The sequence below is a fragment of the Typopeltis vanoorti genome, chromosome 13 (genome assembly GCF_054136105.1).
Source record: "Typopeltis vanoorti isolate ZY-2024b chromosome 13, IOZ_Tvanoo_1.0, whole genome shotgun sequence".
Taxonomy (NCBI): Eukaryota; Metazoa; Arthropoda; class Arachnida; order Uropygi; family Thelyphonidae; genus Typopeltis; species Typopeltis vanoorti.
Window position 1 is genome coordinate 104,218,355 of NC_143561.1, and position 21,748 is coordinate 104,240,102.

General features: G+C 36.3%; 1 protein-coding gene across 5 annotated transcripts in view; it reads left to right on the plus strand.

The window, feature by feature from the left end:
• The window catches only part of LOC150100430 (U6 snRNA-associated Sm-like protein LSm6), a 126,291-nt gene that overhangs the window by 74,239 nt on the left and 30,304 nt on the right, over positions 1–21,748 (plus strand). For 3 of the 5 annotated variants that reach the window (XM_090402812.1, XM_090402810.1, XM_090402811.1), the window contains exon 2: positions 5,408–5,513. In XM_090402812.1, coding sequence (XP_090258938.1) covers positions 5,423–5,513 — 91 coding nt within the window. In that variant the 5' untranslated portion in view covers positions 5,408–5,422. Of the gene's footprint in view, positions 1–5,386; positions 5,514–21,748 lie in introns of all 5 variants that reach the window. The other 2 variants (XM_090402809.1, XM_090402808.1) reach the window with 2 other exon arrangements.

Genomic DNA, 21,748 nt, shown 5'->3' on the forward strand with positions numbered 1-21,748 from the left:
AGATCTTTAACTGTCTGTAATTTTTTTTGTATAAAACTATTACTTATTCTTGTTGAAGTTTATACATTGGTAAACACATGACTATTAAATTATTTCAGGAAATTACAACATATACTAAATATTAATTAAAAGAAAACTTTAATCAATGCTTCCTGTATTTCGGCATTGTTACCTGCCAATTTATCCCCCTAGCCCTATCTAACTTTTGGAGACTGATTGGACAGTTCAATCTCCATAGGTAGCCAATCAGTGATAGCCCAAGGCTATCACTAATTAATCAGTATGCAGTGAAGAGGGCAGCTAGCAAGTGCTGCCATCTTGTGGTCCCTAACCCTAATGCAATATTTTTAATGTCTGAAAATAGTGTGGGTTTGACGGCCGATGTTTTTGAGCTTATGATCAAAAACCCAAGTTTCCTGGAGGAAAAAACCCATGCCGGAGATTGACTAACTTGGGAACTGGTCAAAAAAAGGCTTAAAAAATGTTCCTCTAGTCAGCGACTAGACTTTTTCTTCATGCGGCCAAGCACCATAGAGTGCAAACACCACTTCTACTGAACTACATAGGCTCTACAATGAACCAGAATCTTTATGGTGCATGATTTCTTTCTGATATGGATGAGGATGTCAAGAAACATGGATGTGTCTATCATATGAGACTATTTGATGTAAATGTGAATTGTGGGCTGACATCTGAGACCTTTTGATGTAAGATTAAAAGCTCTCAGAATGGAAGACTGATTAGATTCATTTTCTGAAGATAACTGGAGCCTAGGATGAAGATCTAGTAGATGTGGTACTTAATTAAGAATTAAGATCTTAGAAGATAGACACATCTATGTTTCTTGTATTTCTTCCCTGAAAATTACACCAGATTGCATATATGATCAACACACCTGTATCCTTCTAGGTTTCAGTTCAGAAAGTGAATTGAATCCACTTCCATTTGTAGACTTACAATATTTATGTTAACTAAATTGTAGTCTACAGTTCTCCATATTCAGAAAAAATATCCTCATACAGGTAGATATCGTAAGGACTCCGGTTTACCATGCTCTTAGATGTTCTTCGACAATAGAATTAAAACCCATAATAATTACATTCTTATCTAATGGCAACAGTTTTATATGAAAAGCTATAGACAGTTAGAAACCTCATGCCTCTCCTCAGGAAAAACTCCTGCGAATCTATATCAGTTCAAGCTATTTTAAATGCTATCTCAACATATTGCCAATCTTAAGTTGAATAAATCTCAAGGTAACATTTTATCCAGTTTGGAAGTTTATTCCCTTTTTTCCTAGGTTCTTCCAAAGAAAAGTGATCTGTTTAATCCTATGTTGGTGTTTATCAAGTCCTAGATTTAGTTCACTGTGATCAAACTAGAAGATTAGCATCTATCCATCTAGGAAAATGCCAAGGATATATCTGCTACCAAACCTGAAAAATTAAGTTTACCTCAACATGCCATATTTTCCATCATTTTTTCCTTATTTTATTTTATTTATTTTACTGAACTTGCAGCACATTTGTCAGCATGTGCTTAAATTACTGTGTTGTTATTTTCTTAGCTCTGCTTTTTATTAAATGCTACATGCCAGCAGACTGGATCCTTATCTGCATCACTGTGATGTCATTCATTGTTAAATCCATTTATTATGATTAATCATTAATACCAAAGATGGTCACCAAGGATCACTGAAAATATTAGTAAATTAATTTCATAGTTTTTAAATATGAGTTGGCCTTTTTCTTTTTATATGACTCCCACCCAGAAAAGATTATAAACCTATAGTATATTTGCATAAGTGGGGTGGTGATCTCGTACCAGCCAATGAAATTCATCTCCCACTTGAAAGCTTACATCCTTATTAAAACAAGTATTTGTGTTTTTAAAAATTTTCCCATTCTTTCATTTGATTATTTCCAACTGCTGATTTGTCCTTTGTCCAGATTGGTTAGTCATGTAATTCCATGCACATTGAAAATAAAGCTATACTGTTTTTGTGGTGTTGCAGCTTTCCAAGATTCGATTTAAAAAAAAAAAAAGTGCATTTTGTAACATATTTCCTATAAAATTATTCACTGTTTTCAAGATAAATGGAACATGTCATATTTGTTGACCCAGTTAGCTGAGAGGATAGTAACTCTGTTTTCCATTCCATCTAACCAACAGGTCAGTTCTGATTACAGGCAATAGATAAACTTTTGTGAATGTATCCAGGTTGTAGATGAATTTCATCATGCAAAGCAAATCCACTACCTTGCTTATCAAGAACTTGAATTGACTTGCCATTTTTGTTTGCAGTCTTTCCAGATGGAATGCAAAACAGAGTTACTATCCTCGCAGCTAACTGGATCAACAAATATGACATGTTCCATTTATCTTGAAAACACTGAATTGTTTTATAGGAAATGTGTTACAAAATGCACTTTTTTTTATTTTTTAAAAACTGAATCTTGGAAAGCTGCAACACCACAAAAACAGTATAGCTTTATTTTCAAAGTGCATGGAGTTACATGACTAACCAATCTGTACAAAGAACAAATCAGCAGTTGGAAATACAGTCATCCCTCGACTTATGTCCAGGTTCTGTTCCATCCGGCAGGACGTGTCAAATCGGACGTAAGTCGATACATTAAATCAACAGAGTTATAGGGGTTAAGGACTTAGCCGTAATAAGTATACTGTCATTTTAATTTTTAAACCTTATTATAGCTGTACTGTGTGTTACTGCTACTATTCCAATGTGCTTTGCTTATTCCTCTTCTTCTTTTCATCGTAAATTTGTTCATAGCAAGCAAACGCGTCATGTACTTTCGTTTCTACTAATAAGTAGCATTCAACATTGGGGTCCATGTCTTCAACCATTTTGAGAACATCGCTAAATGCAGAGAACATTTAATTGCCTCCGTAGTGCAATTGGAAGAACGACAGTACATTATGCCCTTTGATTGAAAAAGGCTCGAGTTCAATTCCCGTTGTGATGGGAGGAATCAGGGTGGTAGCAGGGTTTTTTCTCCCGGAAACTCTGGTTTTTCAATCCGCATCCAGACAAATCGCCCTTCAGAACACATGCAATTTACAGACAAAAAAAAAAATACTAGCTGTGGTATGGTAGTGGCCAGTAGATGGTGCTGACGTTGATGATTGGTAGTAGAGGTTCAATAGTGGTGGAGACAGAGAGTTGTACAGTGGGTGTCCTCCCGCGATGAGTCTTTGGACTTCTTGGAGGTTTCACGAATAATAATAATAATAACATTTCTGCAAGACCTTTCACTGTGAATTGTTAAACTACCTCTCCTTGTTTCTGTTTCACTCTTTTCTCGTTTTTCCTCTTCTGCAACAGTTGTTCCTCCAGTTGGTCAACTCTTCAGGGGAACTTTCTATGAGTTGAATTATGTCGTCATCATTCACTTCGAGATTCAGATTGTTTGCTAGGCCCACTATTACAAACTTCCAAAATCATGCACAAACCTTTTTAATGTCTTTTTCCATATGCCACTCATACATTGAAAGGTCACTTTGTCCCAAGCCACAGCAATATTTTTAATAGCATGATACATATTGAATGTTCCAGAATTGCATGAGACTCTGGTCATTTCCTTCAGTGGCAGAAATGGCCTTGTTAAAAAGTTGTCCATAGATAATAAGCCTTAAACACTGTAAGAACTCCCTGATCCATCGGTTGGATCAATGAAGTAGTATTTGGAGGGAGAAACATGATCTTGAACTCGGTGAAGATCACTGCTATAAGACTTACAAGACTTATATGACCTGGAGCATTTTCTAGAATTAATAAAATTTTAAATTCTACATTTCCTTTCACACAATATCTTTTTATTTCACTCTCATAACAGTTGATTAAGGCATCCTCAAACAATTTTTGAGTCATCCACGACTTCTTATTGCTCCCGTAATGAACTGGGAGTATGCTTCCTAATGTTTTTGAAGATTCGTGGATTTACATTGTGCCATATCACAAATGGTTTCAATTTATATCCAGCCATGTTACCCATAACAGAATCGTAATACAGGCATTAAGAGCTTTGAAACTAGGTATAGATTTTCAGCTTTTTGTGGATGAATGTCTGCTCGGGCATTTTTTTCCGAAACAAGGACATCTCATCCATATTAAATAATTGCTGTGACAAATAATATTCCTCTGTAATAATTTTATCCAATTTTTCCACAAACTCCTTGGCAGCCTTCTTAGCACTTGCAGATTCCCATACATTTTCACATTATGCAGCGCAAAACGCTGCTTGAATCTCATGAACCAACCAACCAGAAGAAGAATTCGTAGTCATAACTGGGTTCTGCTTTCTCCTTCAACATGTTGAAGAGACTTAGTACCTTAGCAGTTATAGTCACAGGGCTAAGGGGTATGCACTTTTTGTTCAGGTCCTCTATATATATATATAACCAAAAATGTTATTTATTCCCTTATGGGATCACGGACATATCTTTGAACGGACATAAGTCGAGTGATGACTGTAATCAAATGAAAGAATGGGAAAGATTTTAAAATGCTTGTTTTAATAAGGACTTAAGCTTTCAAGTGGGAGATGAATTTCATCAGCTGGTGTGAGATCACTGCTCCACTTATACAAATGTACTATAGGTTTACAATCTTTTCTGGGTGGGAGTCACATAAAAAGAAAAAGGGCAACTCATAATTAAAAACTGAAATTAATTTACTAATATTTTCAGTGATCCTTGGTGACCATCTTTGGTATTATTGATTAATCATAATAAATGGATTTAACAATGAATGACATAACAGTGATGCACATAAGGATCCAGTCTGCTGGCATGTAGCATTTAATAAAAAGCAGAGCTAAGAAAATAATAACAACACAGTAATTTTAGCTCATGCTGACAAATGTGCTGCGAGTTCAGTAAAATAAAATAAGGGAAAGGAATGCATTGCCTGAGAGAGTGGTTAGAGCGGGAATTGTCAATGTGTTCAAGGAGTGGTGTGATAAACTTTGTGTTTCCTAAAAACGACCTCCCATGATGAGTCTTTTGACTCCATGGAGGCCTGGATAATAATAATAATAATGTAACCCTTAGCTTGCCTATGGGTTTACAGCCTCCTTTGGATGGGATGCACATTAAGAAAAAAAAAAAAAGAATATGTATTTGGTTTAATTTTGTATATAACACACACCATCCTTTTGATATATATATTACAAAAAATAAAAATAAAAAAAAGCTTGGTATATTCCAGTCGTTGAATATCGTTGTTTAATATACTTGGCTTATTCAAAACAATTTGTATATAACACTTAAATGTTATTCTAAAGTTTATACACACACACACACACAGCAGTCATCATGGTAGTATATTCAGTTATTAAATATTGCTATTTAATATTCTTACTAGGTATATATTTTATATACACAGCACATATATCTTATCATGAGCAGAAGGCAGACTCCAAGCGAATTTTTGAAGCAGATCATTGGCAGGCCTGTAGTGGTGAAGCTAAACTCAGGAGTGGATTATCGAGGTCTGAAGTGTATTTTATTTTCATAACATTTTATCTCATTTGTTTACAATAGAATGACATTTTATGTAAGTACATGTGATTTGCTATACATTTTTTAATCTATATTCCTCACAAAAAATTTATATGTCCTTGGTGAATGTGCAGTCGTGTTTAGTTAGGCCAGAAAACGTGTTTTAAATTTAAATATAGTGTGACTTTTTGTCTCAAATTGTGCCGCAGTTGTGCATCGGTTAGATACCATTGTCCTTCAGTGGTGTTATTGTTTGGAACTGTGTTGTATATATTGTGTTTTTGCTGCTGTTTGTTTCACTACTTCAACATGTAAAGATGGCGTCCAACAAGAAACGTACGTCAGTGGCACGCAGGACTTCTACTTCTACACGAAAGACTGGCTCAGCATTATATTTTGCGCAATGGATTCGCCGAAGAACGTGAAGGATCTGTGGTCGGTCTGGCTAAATGAGAAGAACGAAAATGTCGACGTATGTGAGAAGTGTCAGGACAGACTAGAGCATTTAGGAATGGAAGCTGACATCGGGACTGTAGCAGAAGAACTTCGGCGGGAGTTCATGAAAACGAAAAATGACCTTCATCTTCTGCATGAGGAATTGGAAGTGCTCAGTAAGGAGATACTGGAAGTTAAAACTGGGTTTAATGTGTTAAACAGAGAAATTAGGACTATAGAGATTACTTTAGCTGAAGTAACTAGAACAGGATTACGTATGGGTGAGTCTTTGGTGAATGATGCAGTAATAAATAGTATGTGAGTGATTGGGAGTCAACAAAATAAAACCACAAGAGGTCTAGAAGAAACGAGATGTCGTGAGAGTGAGGGGGGATAAGTAAAAGAGCGTTGAGTAATTAAACTGAGAGAGTCATGCTGAATAGTGCAGGAAATGAGTTCATGAGTGATGCTTGTGTGGACTTGAATGAAGTTAAGAGTGGTAAGATATATGGTGATTCTATGATTAAGGGTATGGAGAGCGGTATGCCTGAGGAGTGCTTGGCTGGTGGGACAATAGAAAGAGTGGCTTTAGCAATAAAGAGTGGGCATGATGCAGACAAGATGATAGTTATGGTTGGTACAAACGACTTGAGTGGTGGTATAAATCGGGTAGCAAAAGATTTAAGAACATTGTTAGATATTGTGAAGAGGAAAAGTGTCAATGGGAGGATAGTGTATGTGCTGCTGCCTCGTTTTGACAATTACGAGTTAAGTAGACGAGCGATGATAATGAATGATATGATTGCAAGAATGTGCAAAAAAAAGAGGTCTGGAATTTGTTGATGTCTGGAGTGTGTTTGAAGGAAAAAGACAGTTGTATGCTAGAGATGGGCTGCATCTGAACATGGAAGGACATAAGCGATTGAAGAAGTTGCTGTTTACTGAACAAGTTGAAGTAATTGGACAGGGAAACTAATATTGAAAAGGTTGAGTGTAAGAGAGAGAAAATTTAGCAGTGATTGTATATTTATTGATCCTTATTCACAGAATAAATTGCAGAAGAGAGGGGATAAAAATTGGCATGGGACTACTGAAATTAGTGACTTGTATATCAGTTCTAAAGCCTGTACAAGAACTAGAGGATATCTTCAATTTTTGTATACCAATGCAAGAGGCATTCGAAATAACAGAGAAGAATTTTTGCATTAGTCAGATTTGGTGCAATCTCACCAAAAGTTGTAGGCATTAGTGAAACTTGGCTGTCAGCAGAAGATGTGGTCACTGGAATTGAATGTGATGGATACAGTATTTTCAGGGAGGACAGAGAAGATAGAACAGGGGGAGGAGTACTGTTGATGATAGCTGATGTGTTGCAGCCAAAGAAAGTAGTATATCAAGATGATAGACATGTGAATGAGAGTTCATTTGAGGCGGTCTGGTGTGAAATAGTGACCAACGCAACCAAATATACAGTTGGATGCTACTATAGGCCAGGGGGTACAGGGGGAGATATTGCATTCATGCATCAGCAAATTAGTGCAATGAGTGCAGGTTTAGTGATTATTATGGGGGATTTTAATTATGGTGATATCAATTGGAAGGAGGAAATATCACGTAGCAAAAAGGAAATGGAGTTCATACATCTTCTACGAGATAATTACTTGAAACAGCATGTAACTGAAGGGACACATGGTGTGAGAGTGTTGGACCTGGTTATTGGTTCAGAGGATATATGCATAAGTAAGGTGTCCTTGTTACCTCCAATTGGTGAACACGATCATGTGGTATTGACTTGGGAGGTTGCAAAATCTGTGGATTTTTTTGTTAAGAAGGGGTACATACGGAACTACAGGTTAGGCAGTTAATAACAAGCTTCGGAGTGAGCTTGCAGCCATCCCATGGCAGAACATATTGCAAGGGAAAGATGTTAGCAGTGCATGGGATAAAATCAGCGGGTATCTGAGGAAAGCAATATCAGATTGTGTTCCCATAGTCAGGAAGACAAACAAGGTAGGCGTTAGATGGATGACTAGTAGTGTCAAGCTTGATCTGCAAAAAAGAAAATGTTATGGAGAATGTACAAGGAGAAATGCGATCAGTACCCCCATGAGCAGTACAAGGCTCAAGCTAGGAAGGTTGCCAGCATAGTAAGAAAAGCTAAATCAGATTATGAAAAGACCTTAGCCAATGAGATCAAGGGTAATCCCAAAGAGTTCTTCTGCTGTGTGGCAAGTAAAAGGAAGAATGACTTTGGAAGGATAATTTTAGTGTGTGCTGATGGTATTGAGGTGACAAAATCAGATGTAATAGTCGAGTTACTGAGTAATCACTTTTCAAAAGTCTATCACCTAAGTGAAGATATCTCTGTACCTGTAGTAATAACTAATGTGAGAATTGAAGCTAAGAAATCAGGTATTTAATATATTGCAAAATTTAAATGCAAACACTCTAGGTTTAGATGGAATATCAGCTCGGGTGGTGCGTGAATATGCAAAGGAATTGTAAACCCCTCTTACTTGGATATTTAACTTAAGTTTGAACTCTGGTATGATCCCTAGGGAGTGGAAGTTAGGCAAAGTGGTTCCTTTGTATAAGGGTGGCTCTGAAAACTGCGGTAGTTAATTACAGACTAATTACCATCTTAGGAGTAGTGGTAAAGGTATTGGAAAAGTTGGTTAAAGACAAAATTCAAGAATGGGTGGATCAGGATATGATACTCTATAGAGGCCAACATGGTTTTGTTAAAGGTAGATCCTGCCTTAGCAATCTATTAACTTTTCATAATAGAATGACATCTGAGTTGGACAAAGGAACTGGCTGCATAGTGGTACTTCTGGATTTTGCTAAGGCTTTTGACAGGATACCCCATGGAACACTGTTACGCAAATTAGAGCAGATGGGAATGGATACTAAATTGGTGATATGGATAGGAGAATGGCTCAGGGAGAGATACCAGAAGGTGGTGTATGGAGGAGCTGAGTCCAAGTAGAGGCAGGTGACCAGTGGTATGCCTCAGGGCTCTGTGCTTGGGCCATTGTTGTTTAATTTGTATATAAATGATATAGGAAATGGCTTAAAGGTTGTTTGCTGATGATGCAAAGTTGGGTAGCGCAATAAAAAATCAAGCTGATGTTGAAAGTTTGCAGGATGATTTAAATAAGCTGGTAGAATGGGCAAAAGGTAATGGATGTCAGTTCAATGTGGAAAAGTGTAAAGTATGCATTTTGGGATTAAAAGATTACCGGCTGTGTACTACATTGATGGAACAGTACTCCAAGAGATTGATGAGGCTAGGGACTTTTTTATCTTGGGTATAATATATGTTAAAGATACCAAGCTATTTTAAATATAAACCTGGTTTTTTACTCCATTTCCCAAGTAAGCAAACACACAAGTCAGTCAAGTTTGCGCCTGCAAGTGTTGTAAGTCTAGCTGATCCTGCAGGTAGTGCAAGTCAAGGCAACTTGTGGTAAAGGTAGAATAAGCTCTGATCACTATTCTTAATATTTACCCTTAATGCAAAGCACATCTCCTGGAGGAGATGTATGATGCTATGTATTAAAGGCAAGGGGGCCACTACCCAGACTGGTTTCGACCTTTATTGAGGTTTCGTCAGTGGAGCCAGGCTAAGAAATACTAAGTTTTGAGTAATACAGCACTTATAAATATTTTATCAAAACAAGTTACCATAAGGTGCTCTGACCTTATTAAATAAAAATCTCAGGATGAGAGATAGATGTAGAGAATTTTTTACCTTGGGTATAATATATGTTAAAGATACCAAGCTATTTTAAATATAAACCTGGTTTTTTATTCCATTTCCCAAGTAAGCAAACAGACAAGTCAGTCAAGTTTGTGTCTGCAAGTGTTGCAAGTCTAGCTGACCCTGCAGGTAGTGCAAGGCAACCCATGGTAAAGGTAGAATAAGCTCTGATCACTATTCTTAATATTTATCCTTAATGCAAAGCATTAAGGGTAAAGGTTATATATATATTAATATATATATATATTAAAGCTTATATTAAGGTTACCAAGTAATTTTATAAGCTTGGTTATTTTAAAGCTTATATATATATAGCAAATAAATGCTGTGTGTGAACATGAGTCAGCAGCAGCAGAATAATCTTTTGACATTCTTCTTAAACAGCTAGAGGCTGGAAATACATCATGGAGGAGGCTGAACCACATAACTGAGATGGTGAAATGAAAGATAACTGGAAGTAACAGTGTATCAGTGAGTATGTAGTTTGACTGCAAAGGGAAGTTGAGCAGCTGTTGTTCAAGTTCCTGTAGAGTGTCAGAAATGGGGATCAGGATGATAGTTCTGCTGAACAGAGGCCATGGAAATATCTGTAAGAGACAGTGCAAAAGTGGCCTTCTGTGAGACAGTGGCTAAAGGGAGTCTGTAACAGAAGTGTCATTAATCAATGAACCATCCTTTTCTTGAACATCAAAAATTTTTAGAGAGATCTTAGATACATTACCCCAAACATGAGAGCAAGTATTCCAAGGTTGGCTGAATTTGCGATCTTATACAGGGTAAGTAACCAGTCAGAAGAGAAAAAAAGAAAGCAAGCCAAGTTTTTTTTTTTTTTTGGTTGTTGTTTTAAGCATTGAAGGTGACTAGGTTGTTTTCACCCCAATCTAAGATGCTGTAGAGATTGGTGTCTAGGCACTTATTACGAATGATATTGAAACTTGAAATGTTTGAGCACTGCAAGGCTTGTCATATGAGTGGAGAGTGCTCTCATCAGCAAAACTGTGAATAGGGTTTGCAGTCAGTGAGAGCAGGTTGTTTATATAAATCAGGAAGATGGCAGGTGAAATGACAGCACCTCAGGCACACCAGTATTAACTGGAAAATCTGAAGAGAGAATACCTTCAGCCATTACAGATAGTGATCAATTACTATCACATGGACTGCTTTCTTGTAATTTGATGGTGTCATATAATTGTTTATGATTATTTCATTTTCTTATGTAATCTTCACTTGTCTTTCTTTGGAGAAGAAGTCCATTTTCTCTAGTACATTTTTCCATTGTCATTGTCATCAATTTCCTGGCATATATCCTCGGGAGGGGAAATAGGTCACTATAACAGCACTAAAATATTAAGTTAATATTATTACTAATCTCTTGTCAGCAATTTTTCTCAAAATTATCCTATCACTTGCCCTCTAATATCATCAGGTCTTATACTTCTGTCTTCCCTGGCACTTATAATTGTATTAATCTGTCCATATCTTGGTCATCCTCTGAGTTTTTTTCTTGCCATCTTAGCATCATACACTTGTTTTGCTAAACTTCTTTCTTCTCTCATTCTGTTTAAGTGATTATTTATACTGCCTTCGATTAGCTCTACTCACATATTCTTGAATGTTATCAATATCAGGTTCTTTCCTAACATCTTCATTTTTAATATGATTTTGCCATTGGTGCAATCTGTTCACTCCTCTAATTTTTCCTCTCATATCCATGGTCTCCAGTCTTTGATCTGCTGTTCTGTTTTTAACCCAATTCTCAGATCCATAAGGAAACTAGTTTGCACACCATCTTGCCTACTACCAATTTAGTGTTTTAATTGATTTCTCTGTTATTCATAAATTTATTTATCTGACTTCCCACTACAATAACACTGTTGTTTCTTCTGTTATCTATTTTCATATTTAATTTTTCATCTTCACTAAAATTTCTGCCTAAACAGTTAAAATGTTTCACTTGTTCTATAGATACTCCATTGAGAATGCAGGTGAAGTTTTCCATGTATTGCTAGTTTTCATGCATCCCGAAGATCTGCACCAGATTTGTTTAGAGTTACGTCATCATCTGTGTAAAACAAAGCTAAATTTGATATCTCCAGTTTAACACCAGGTTTAATGCCACTTTCTCTCATGATGTGATTTATCATTTGTATGGATGATATAGTGGAGATAGAGTGTATCCTTGTTTCACTTGATTTTACATCACATCACCTTCCTGTCAGAGAGTGCATTTAAACTGCTGACTGACAGCCTAGATATACACTGTTTTCCCTTATTGTATAATGTTTCATTTACCTCAACCTGAATTTTCTCTTGGATCCTTGCCATTTGGTTTTTGAGATCTACTCAACTTAAAAACAGATCGTTGTTATACGAGGGTGGTCTGACAAGTTCTCAGCCTCGACCATAGATGGCAACACTATCAGCAAGATTTTTTTCTAGGTTGGTACATTTGTCATAAGCATCCATATGAAATTGCAAGTCATTCTATCAAGTAGTTTCTATTATACAGCTGTCTGAAGCAAAAGCGTTGTCTGTATCCTTTGAAATGGATAATATTGAGTATCATACGGTTATAAAATTCTTTGTAAAAGAAGGTTTAATTGCCAAAAGAAATTCGTTCGAAGTTCATAAAAGTTTATGCACTATTCTGCTTCGTTTTCGACAATTAAGAAATGGGCTGCCAAGTTTAAATGGCCGTACTAGCCTTGAAGATGATCCACGTGAAGGACGTCCAAAAAGTGTAACAACACCAGAAATCATTGATCAAGTGAACGATATGGTATTGGATGACCAGCGAGTCAAAGTGCGTGAAATTGCTGAGACTATAGGCATTTCAAAAGAATGTGTAGGATATATTTTGCATTAACAAATGAAAAAGCTTTGCGCAAGATGGATGTCTGACTTGCCCACAGCAGATCAAAAACGCATTCGCATGAAAATCTCTGAACAGTGCTTGGAGCATTTTAACAAGAATAAAACTGATTTTGTGCATCGATTTATTACTATGGATGAGACTTGGATTCACCATTACATACCAGAATCCAAACAGCAGTCAAAAACATTGGACAGAAGCCAGTTGTTCAGCGCCAAAGAAGATCAAGTCAGTTCCATCAGCAGGAAAGGTCATGGCATCAGTGTTTTGGGATGCTAAAGGCATTTTGTTTATTAATTATCTTGAAAAGGGTAAAACAATAACCTGGGAATATTATTCCGATCTTTTAACCAGACTAGACGAAAAATAAACAAAATGCTAAAGCATTTTGTTTATTAATTATCTTGAAAAGGGTAAAACAATAACCTGGGAATATTATTCCGATCTTTTAACCAGACTAGACGAAAAAATTCGTGAGAAAAGACCCGGTTTGCAGAAGAAAAAAATCATCTTTCATCAGGACAATGCACCTGCTAACAAAGGTGTTTTGGCAATGGGAAAATTAAGGGATCTGCACTGTGAATTGTTGGAACATCCACCAATTAATAGGGTATTTTGCAGGTCTTATTGAGAACCACTACAGGGACAGGATAATGGCTTTGGAGCATCACTGGAATAAATGTATTAGTCTTAAGGGAGATTATTTCTTGTAGAAAGGCTTATACGTTGGTAACACATGACTATTAAATATTTAAGGAATTTACAACATATACTGGAATATTAATTAAAAGAAACTTTAATGAATACTTCCTATATTTCGGCAATGTCACATTGCCATCTTCAATTGGAACATATAACTATGGCACGTGCATGCAGGCACTACAAAAAGCAAATGAGGCAGAGGAGAGAGAGAAACAACTGTTGTTCGTAGGGGAACAACAATATGTTCAATATAGCCCGCTAGGGGGCAGTGGTGCCCCCTAGCGGGCTATATTGGGTTGTCTTGGCTGTTGGGCTGATGTTCTAGTGATGCAAGCTTCCCAAAATTGGGGCAATCTCATGCATCCAAATTTGTCGAGGTTTGGAAAGTTTCTATAGCTGAGGCTGATGCTATGAACAATCTCTCATATTTAAACTTGCTGCGGTGTATTAACGTGGCTTTCTTCCAACGTATTCTGTGGCAGGTATCCAGAGCATGGTCTGCAAGCCCAGAGTGGCTGTACTGGTGAAACCAGATGTAGTCTTTATGTTCTGAAATCCTGACATTTGCTGTCCTGCCTTTGTGAAGACAAGAAATACAATAACTGGGACCAGTAAAGTTTGTCTTCAGCTAGATCAAGTTATAAATTTGTTTTTTCATTGTTAGGCCAAGAACTTTTTAAACCACCCTCATATCCCCCTGATTTCTCAACTGTTTTTTGTAAAGTGAAAACCTCATGTTGACAGCCCTTATTTGGCTTGAACCTGGCTTGTTCTCATTGTTTCTCTTCCACAATTTTTCTTAGCCTCTTTTCAAGTATGCTTGCATAAATCTCACCAAGAACTTAGAGAAATTCTTCTGTAATTCTCACATTCAGTATTATTTTAATTCTTACAGATGAGTACTATGAGAGCTCTGCTCCAGTAATTTGAATTAAGTGTTTATTATTATTATGTACAGGTATCTCCACAGTGTCAAAGACCCATTGCAGGAAGCCACCACGCTAACCATTATACACATGATAGCAATAATACCTCTTCTTAAGCTTCTTGGAATGGTTTACCTCTAGCAATCCATTCCACTCATTCACTATTCTCCAAGCAAACAATCTAGTCCACACACCCTTACTAACCACACTCCTATAAAGCTTCCAGGGATGACCCCTTGTTCTCTCTCTACTTGTCATATTGAAAAATTTCTTTTGTGTCAATCTTATAGAATCCCTTAAGTTATTTTGTAAGTTACAAAATTACAAAAAAGTTACAAAATGTAACTGAGTTATATATAAGTTTCTATCATATCCCCTTTCTATCACCTGTAAACTAAACTCTGCAACACACACACACACACATGCACTTTCAATCTACCCTCACAGGGAGCAGTTATTTGCTCTTTATAAGGCTATGATTCAACTGAATCTTGACTACTGAACACAGATTTGGTGATCTGTCCCAAGCCTAGTCACTCATCTCTGAATTCTCTCCACCACATCACCAAATCTGTGTACATAGTAGTTAAGATGCATTTGAATCATAGCCTTATAAAGAGGGATAGTAACTTCCCTATCATTACTTGTCAGTGTGTTCTTCAAATCCAAGTAATCCTTTGAGCTATTTTGCCAATTTTTGTGTCTCATCATCCCCAAATCAGTACCATTAGTATGATGCCAAGTATGTAATCTTTTCATCTCAAAGTGCATGACCTTACACAACCATTGTTCTTCAACCACACTGCCAATTTATTGAAATCAAACTGCAGGATATATACATCACTTTTATCGACTAATGCTCTTCCCAAGTTTTGCATTGTCATCAAATAACTGAATATTACCCCTTCCTTAAATCATTCCTTATATCATTAATATGCAGATAAAATCCTAATAGGATTTTAGGTCGTTAATGCATTCTTTTGTTTTAGCTTTTAATGTTAGTATAACCTTTCTTGTCTTGAAGAAGCCAGACAGACTCTAGCTGGCAAAACTTGTTGACAATTATGTATATATGTTTAACAATACATTCTTACTACCAGTTTCTTGTACTGTCATACTTTTTCCATTCACTTTTTGCTTTCATTCATCCTCCTGCTGTGCCACACATCAATCATTTCTCCAGTCACTCAAACTCATGTTTTGTCCTGTGAAGACTCCACATAAGTATGCTATTTCTCTTCTCACTGCCACCTCATTAGCTGCACTATCTTCAACTATATTCTCAGCACATTCATGCCTTACATTGTTAACATTCTTCACTTCATTCCCCTGCTTTCTTTCACTCACTCACTCATGAAACATTTACTACACACACACACACACACACACACCTTCTCTCCACTCTTGCTCTCATACCATAAGATATTTACCTTTGGCAATAAGTACATTGAGCACTTACTACATTGCTTGAAATCCATTATATTAAACTCATTGAACAAGAAAATCCTGACTTCCATTTGTAATTTGCTAGTTTTCTACCCAGCATCTTCAGTGCATAAAGTATTAGTAAGTTCAATAAGTTATAGTTTTTTCTCTTGTTGAGATGTTTATGGTTCCATGAAAATTGAAATCAAATTGAAAGGCAGTTTGCCAAATGACAATTCATCGAAAAAGAAATTTGTCGACTAAACAATAAATCAAACAACTTAATGACTGGCAATTCATTGAATACATAATTCATAAGGTGGTCATTGAGACTTCTAATAATGTACTGCTTCATTCTGTAGATGAGATTTATCTCTAGGCCAAAAAAAATTGTTCTACATAATTTTTTCGCAACAACAATGGTCAGATTGAAATCATAACTGTACAGATGTCACATACTATAAGACTAATAGAAATAACGGAACCTTAGTTCAGTTGGTATAAACAAAGCCCTTTAATTAGAAAGACCTGGATTTGAATTCCATCTATGATGCAAAGAACCTTTAGCAGTCCTTTTCAATTGAAGGTGAGTTAGCCAGTCTCATATGGGGGGATGGCATGGTTTTTCCACTTAGACACTCAGGTTTTTCATCCCAAACACATGCAAACCAGTCCTGTGAACACACATCTACAGACATAAAACACTTACTGCAGAGGAAATACCTTAGGAAACCATCTTGTTTTATATTAAAGTAGCATTACTACCCCACTTACTGTTACTTTGATGAGGGGGAATAATAATGATGATTATTAGTAGTAGGTGTCTTTAATTAGGAATATAAGAATTTCATTCAATGAAGCATCCAGGCAAACTGATATACTGTTGCCAGTGAACGAATCATCTGGATTGATTATTATTAATGTATTACAATTTGCAAAATGCTGATATTTGGCTGTAAAAGGGCATAAAGACAAAATTGGCAAACATGTCCTGATAATCCCTTGTGAATTTCATGAACACAATGTTTTGGGAACACTTGCAAGATACTACAAACCAAAAGAGTGCTGTTCTTCACAATAAATTCATTTCCATGGTTAAAGCTTGTACTTTATATGTGCATATTGTCCCTTTTTATGGTATATTTGTTTTCATTATCAAATAACTGACTATTTTCTCGTGATTTTTTTTTTTTCACCCTTATTATAATTTATTTATTGTAACTCAAGTGAGAAATGAATCAACAAATAACTTTACATTCCCAAGGAATTCTTCTGCAAATTCTTAAGTTAATTTGTGCAATACCTGAAAAACAAGAAAAACAAAGTATTATTCTACAAATTGCCATATTATGTAAAATACATAAAACACAATATAATAAAATTTAGTTTAATCCTTTATCCAAGTGTAAAAAAAAAAAAATGTGCCTGAAGTATCTTCAGGACTGAGGCAACTCGTGGTGAAGGTGGACCAAGCTCTCATCACTCCTTGTCTCAGTATTTCCCATAATGCAAAGCACATCTCCTGGCAGACATGTATAATGCTATGCATTAAGGGAAGGGCCACTATCCATACCGGTTCTAACCTTTATTGAATGTTCAAGTACAGGCCAAACTCCAAAAGCTCAGCTTTGTTTCTCTCAGTAACAGGCTCACCCTGCCACTGAGAAGAACTCTCAGAACTGGTTGGCTCTACACAGTGGCAGGCTCACCCAACCACCGAGCAGAGCCGCTCATATCTCATCCGAGGGGTAACAGCAACAGCCGTGCCTCAGTTAACTTCATGGGCTACAGCATTGCCATTACCCCCCCCCCCCCCACACACACACCCAGCAATAGCCAAGCCTCAGTTAAAATTTCATGGGCTACAGCATTGTCATTCATTACCCAAGCTTCCAACCGGTTTCGACCTTTATTGAGGTTTTGTCAGTGGGAGCCAGACCCACAAGTGGCGATACTAAGGCAGAAGCAATGGAGAAGTCATATTTACCTATACGAGTTGCCAAAAGGTGTATCACCTTGTTATTAAATTACTCTGGATTTAGAAAAAGATGTTTTTTTCCACTTAGTTGACTATAATAAATTTAGTTTAATCCTTTATCCAAGTGTAAGCAAACAAAGTTTCCACCTGAAGTATCTTCAGGACTGAGGCAACTTGTGGTAAATTTATTATAGTCTAACCAAGTGGGGGGAAAAAACTTCCATCATCTCTCTCTCTCTAAATCCAGAGTAATTTAATAATAAGGTGGTACACCTTTTGGAATATGTCTTCTCCATTGCTTCTGCCTTAGTATCACCACTTCTGGGTCTGGCTCCCACTGATGAGACCTCAATAAAGGTCAGAACTGGTCTGGGTAGTGTGCTTTGCATTATGGGAGATACTGAGACAAGGAGTGATGAGAACTTGGTCCACCTTTACCACGAGTTGCCTCAGTCCTGAAGATACTTCAGGTACAAACTTTGTTTGCTTACACTTGGATTAAGGATTAAACTAAATTTATTATAGTCTAACCAAGTGGGAAAAAATTTCCAACATCGTTCTCTAAATCCAGAGTAATTTAATAATAAGGTGGTAGACCAGTTGGCAACTCATATAGGTAAATATGACCTCTCTATTGCTTCTGCCTTAGTATCACCAGTCTGGCTCCCACTGACAAGACCTCGATAAAGGTCGAAACCAGTCTGGGTAGTGGCCCTTCCCTTAATGCCTAGCATTATACATGTCCGCAAGGAGATGTACTTTGTATTATGGGAGATACTGAGACAAGGAATGATGAGAGCTTGGTCCACCTTTACCACGAGTTGCCTTAGTCCTGAAGATACTTCAGGTGCAAACTTCGTTTGCTTACACTTGAATAAAGGATATAGTCTAACTTGGTTAGAACAGGCAATGAAAAACAAATGAAAGCCGCTTTGCAGTATAATGTTACCTATGGATTAGTCCTGCTTATATAAATTTTTTTTTACACAGAACTCAACAATTAATCATAAGTTGATTTATGATACATCAAAAAATAAAGAACTATTTTAGGTATATTTTCATAAATTTTAATAAAAAATTACAGTGATGTAATCAGGTCCAGGATACAATTTCAGAATTTATTTGTTCGTTTCCAGGAAGGTCTGAAGGGGCCCAAACGGAAGACAACATACAATCATAATTATATGTACCATTCATTGTTCATTTAAACTCTTATCTCATATTTTTTTGACATCTTTTAGGTGCCTTTTCTTCTGCGGCACCTGTGTATATTGCACACTTTGCACACGCCTCCAGCCGGGCCTGTGTGTGTGTGTGTGTGTGTGTGTGTATATATATATATATATATATATATATATATATTAGGGTTACCAAGTAATTTGATAAACTTGTTTATTTTACTCCTAACCCCAAGTAAGCAAACAATTAAGTTTGCACCTGATCGTAGTTCAAGTCTAAAGGTGGTGCAACACCAGGGCAACTCATTTTAAAGGTGGGTAAAGCTCTGATCACTATTCTTAGTATTTTCCATAATGTAAAGCACATCTCACTAAGAGATGTATACTATAATACATTATGGGTGGGGTCACTACCCAGACTGGTTACAACCTTTTTTTGAGGTCTCCTCGGTCTAGGTAGTGACCCCACCCATAATGTATTGCAGTATACATCTCTTTTCTACTTGAAGTAGAAAAAGCCATCAAAGGCTTGAAATGTGAAAAGGCAGCAGGAGTAGATGATATTCGACCAGAAATGCTGAAGTATGGTAGTATAAAAGTCTTACAGTGGCTGCACTGCACAGTTCAGAAAGCCTGGACAGATGGACAAATTCCCGATGATTGGTGTAGAGCTCTAATAGTACCCATATATAAGAATGGAAATAAAACTGAATGTGAGAATTACAAGGTATTTCCTACTGGGTGTTCCTGGCAAGATCTATGCAAGCATACTTAAGAAACGGTTGAGAAGAATTGTGGAAGAAAAGCTTGGTGAAGGACAAGCTGGATTCAGGCCAAATAGAGGCTGTCAGGATCAGATCTTCACTTTATGACAAATAGTTGAGAAAGCATGGGAAGATAACAAAGATCTGTATTTAAGCTTTGTCGAACTGGAAAATACATATGACAAGGTGCCAAGAGAGAAGCTATTCAATACGCTACTGTTATATGGTGTTAATGGGGCATTATATCAAGCAATACTTAATCTTTATTTGAATTGTAAATCAGCAGTTAGAATTGAAGGAAGTACAGGAAGATGGTGTAATGTCAAATCTGGTGTGAGACAAAGATGTACATTATTCCCTCTGTTATTCATTATCTATATGGATCAAATTATGAAAGAAAGTGGTATTAAACATGATATCAGAATTGGAGATGTTAATGTCAGCTCTTTGCTTTATGCGGACGATGTTATACTTCTAGATAAATCCGCTACAAGTTTGCAAGATTCCCTGACTAAATTGAATAACTGTTGTAATAGATATGGTATGAAGGTCAGCATTAAAAAGACAATGAAAACAGTAGAATTGTTGAAAATGTCAACTGTGTTGTGAACAGGGAACCTGTGGAACAAGTAAAACATTTCAGCTACTTAGGCACGATTTTTAGTGAAGATGGTAAATTAAACATGGAAATAGACAACAGAATCAACAAAGCTGGTATGGTAGGAAGTCAATTGAATAAATTCATATGGAATAAGAGAGAAATTAGTCAGAACACTAAATTAGTTGTATACAAGACAGTGTTCAAACCAGTTTTAACTTATGGATCTGAGAACTGGGTCAGAAGTAAAACACTTGACCAAAGACTAGAGACCGCAAATATGAGAGTCCTGAGAAAGATTAGAGGTGTGAACAGATGGCAACAATGGCAATATCGTATTAAAAACGAGGATATTAGGAAAGAACTAGACATTGTCAGCATCCAGGAATGTTTTAGCAGAGCTAATCTCAGGTGGTATGGTCACTTAAACAGAATGGGCGAGGAAAGATTAGCAAAGCAAGTGTTCTCTGCCAGGTTGGCAGGAAAATGACCCAGAGGAAGACCAAGATATAGGTGGATCGATACAGTACAAAGTGCCTTAGACGATAGAAATATAAGAACTGATAATGTTGGAGTCTTGACAAGTAACAGACTGATTTGGAGGAAAATTGTAGATAGGAAGTTAGTAATGATGTAAATTTTTCATGTAATACTATCATATCCTGTACACCCCTTGAGGGTACATGTCAGGAATTTGATGATGATGATGATGAACTTTGAAGTGAAACTTATATGAATAAGCATATATTTACTAATATTCATTAAGCGCCGAAATATGCAAGAAGCAAAATTTATGAACCAACACCAATGTGCGATTTTTTCCATTAAAATGTAAGAACAAAAAAGAAATAATAAAAATTAAATACGTTTCTTTTAAGATTAAAAAAAATCTACTTAAAGCATTTTAAATTTGTTTTCATTATTTTAAGGCCCTTCCTCAACAAAAGTATGGCCCCAAGGGGCCCACAGTTTGGGAAGCGCTGTTCTAGGGAACCTGGATGTGAAATGGTTACCTTCCTTTTTTAATAATACATGAAGGGAATGAAGTAATACTTTTTTTCCAATGTATTTTATGCATTTCAGTAACATTTTCCAGATGAATTCAATAATTATCTGGTAAGACTGGATGGAAAGTGTGATTTTGCGCTTTGGTTTAATTGTTAATTTTTTTTTATTCATTACACGTAAATTTTGCTTGTAAATATACAATGTACTTAAAATTGTGTATATATATATATATATACACAATTTTTAAAATTCTATTTTAAAAACTGTTTGTTGTCCTTTTTTGTGAAGTGATTACAAAATAATTCACTTGAGCTTTATTAAAATATGAAGAATATTACATATTTTAACAAAAATCTGGATTTGAACCAGTTATTAAAGGATGTTTTGATTGGTTGAATAGTGTATTCTTTTTCTATTATATAAATAATAATTAAAATAGGAAGCTCTCAGGTCACAGTCCTCAGCACAAATGGATATATGGATAATGCAGCAAACTATCATGTATTCATTTACTCTTTATGAATAAAAAAACCAGGTTACTGAGATGGTACTTAGGAGGAAGTTGTGCCATAGGTG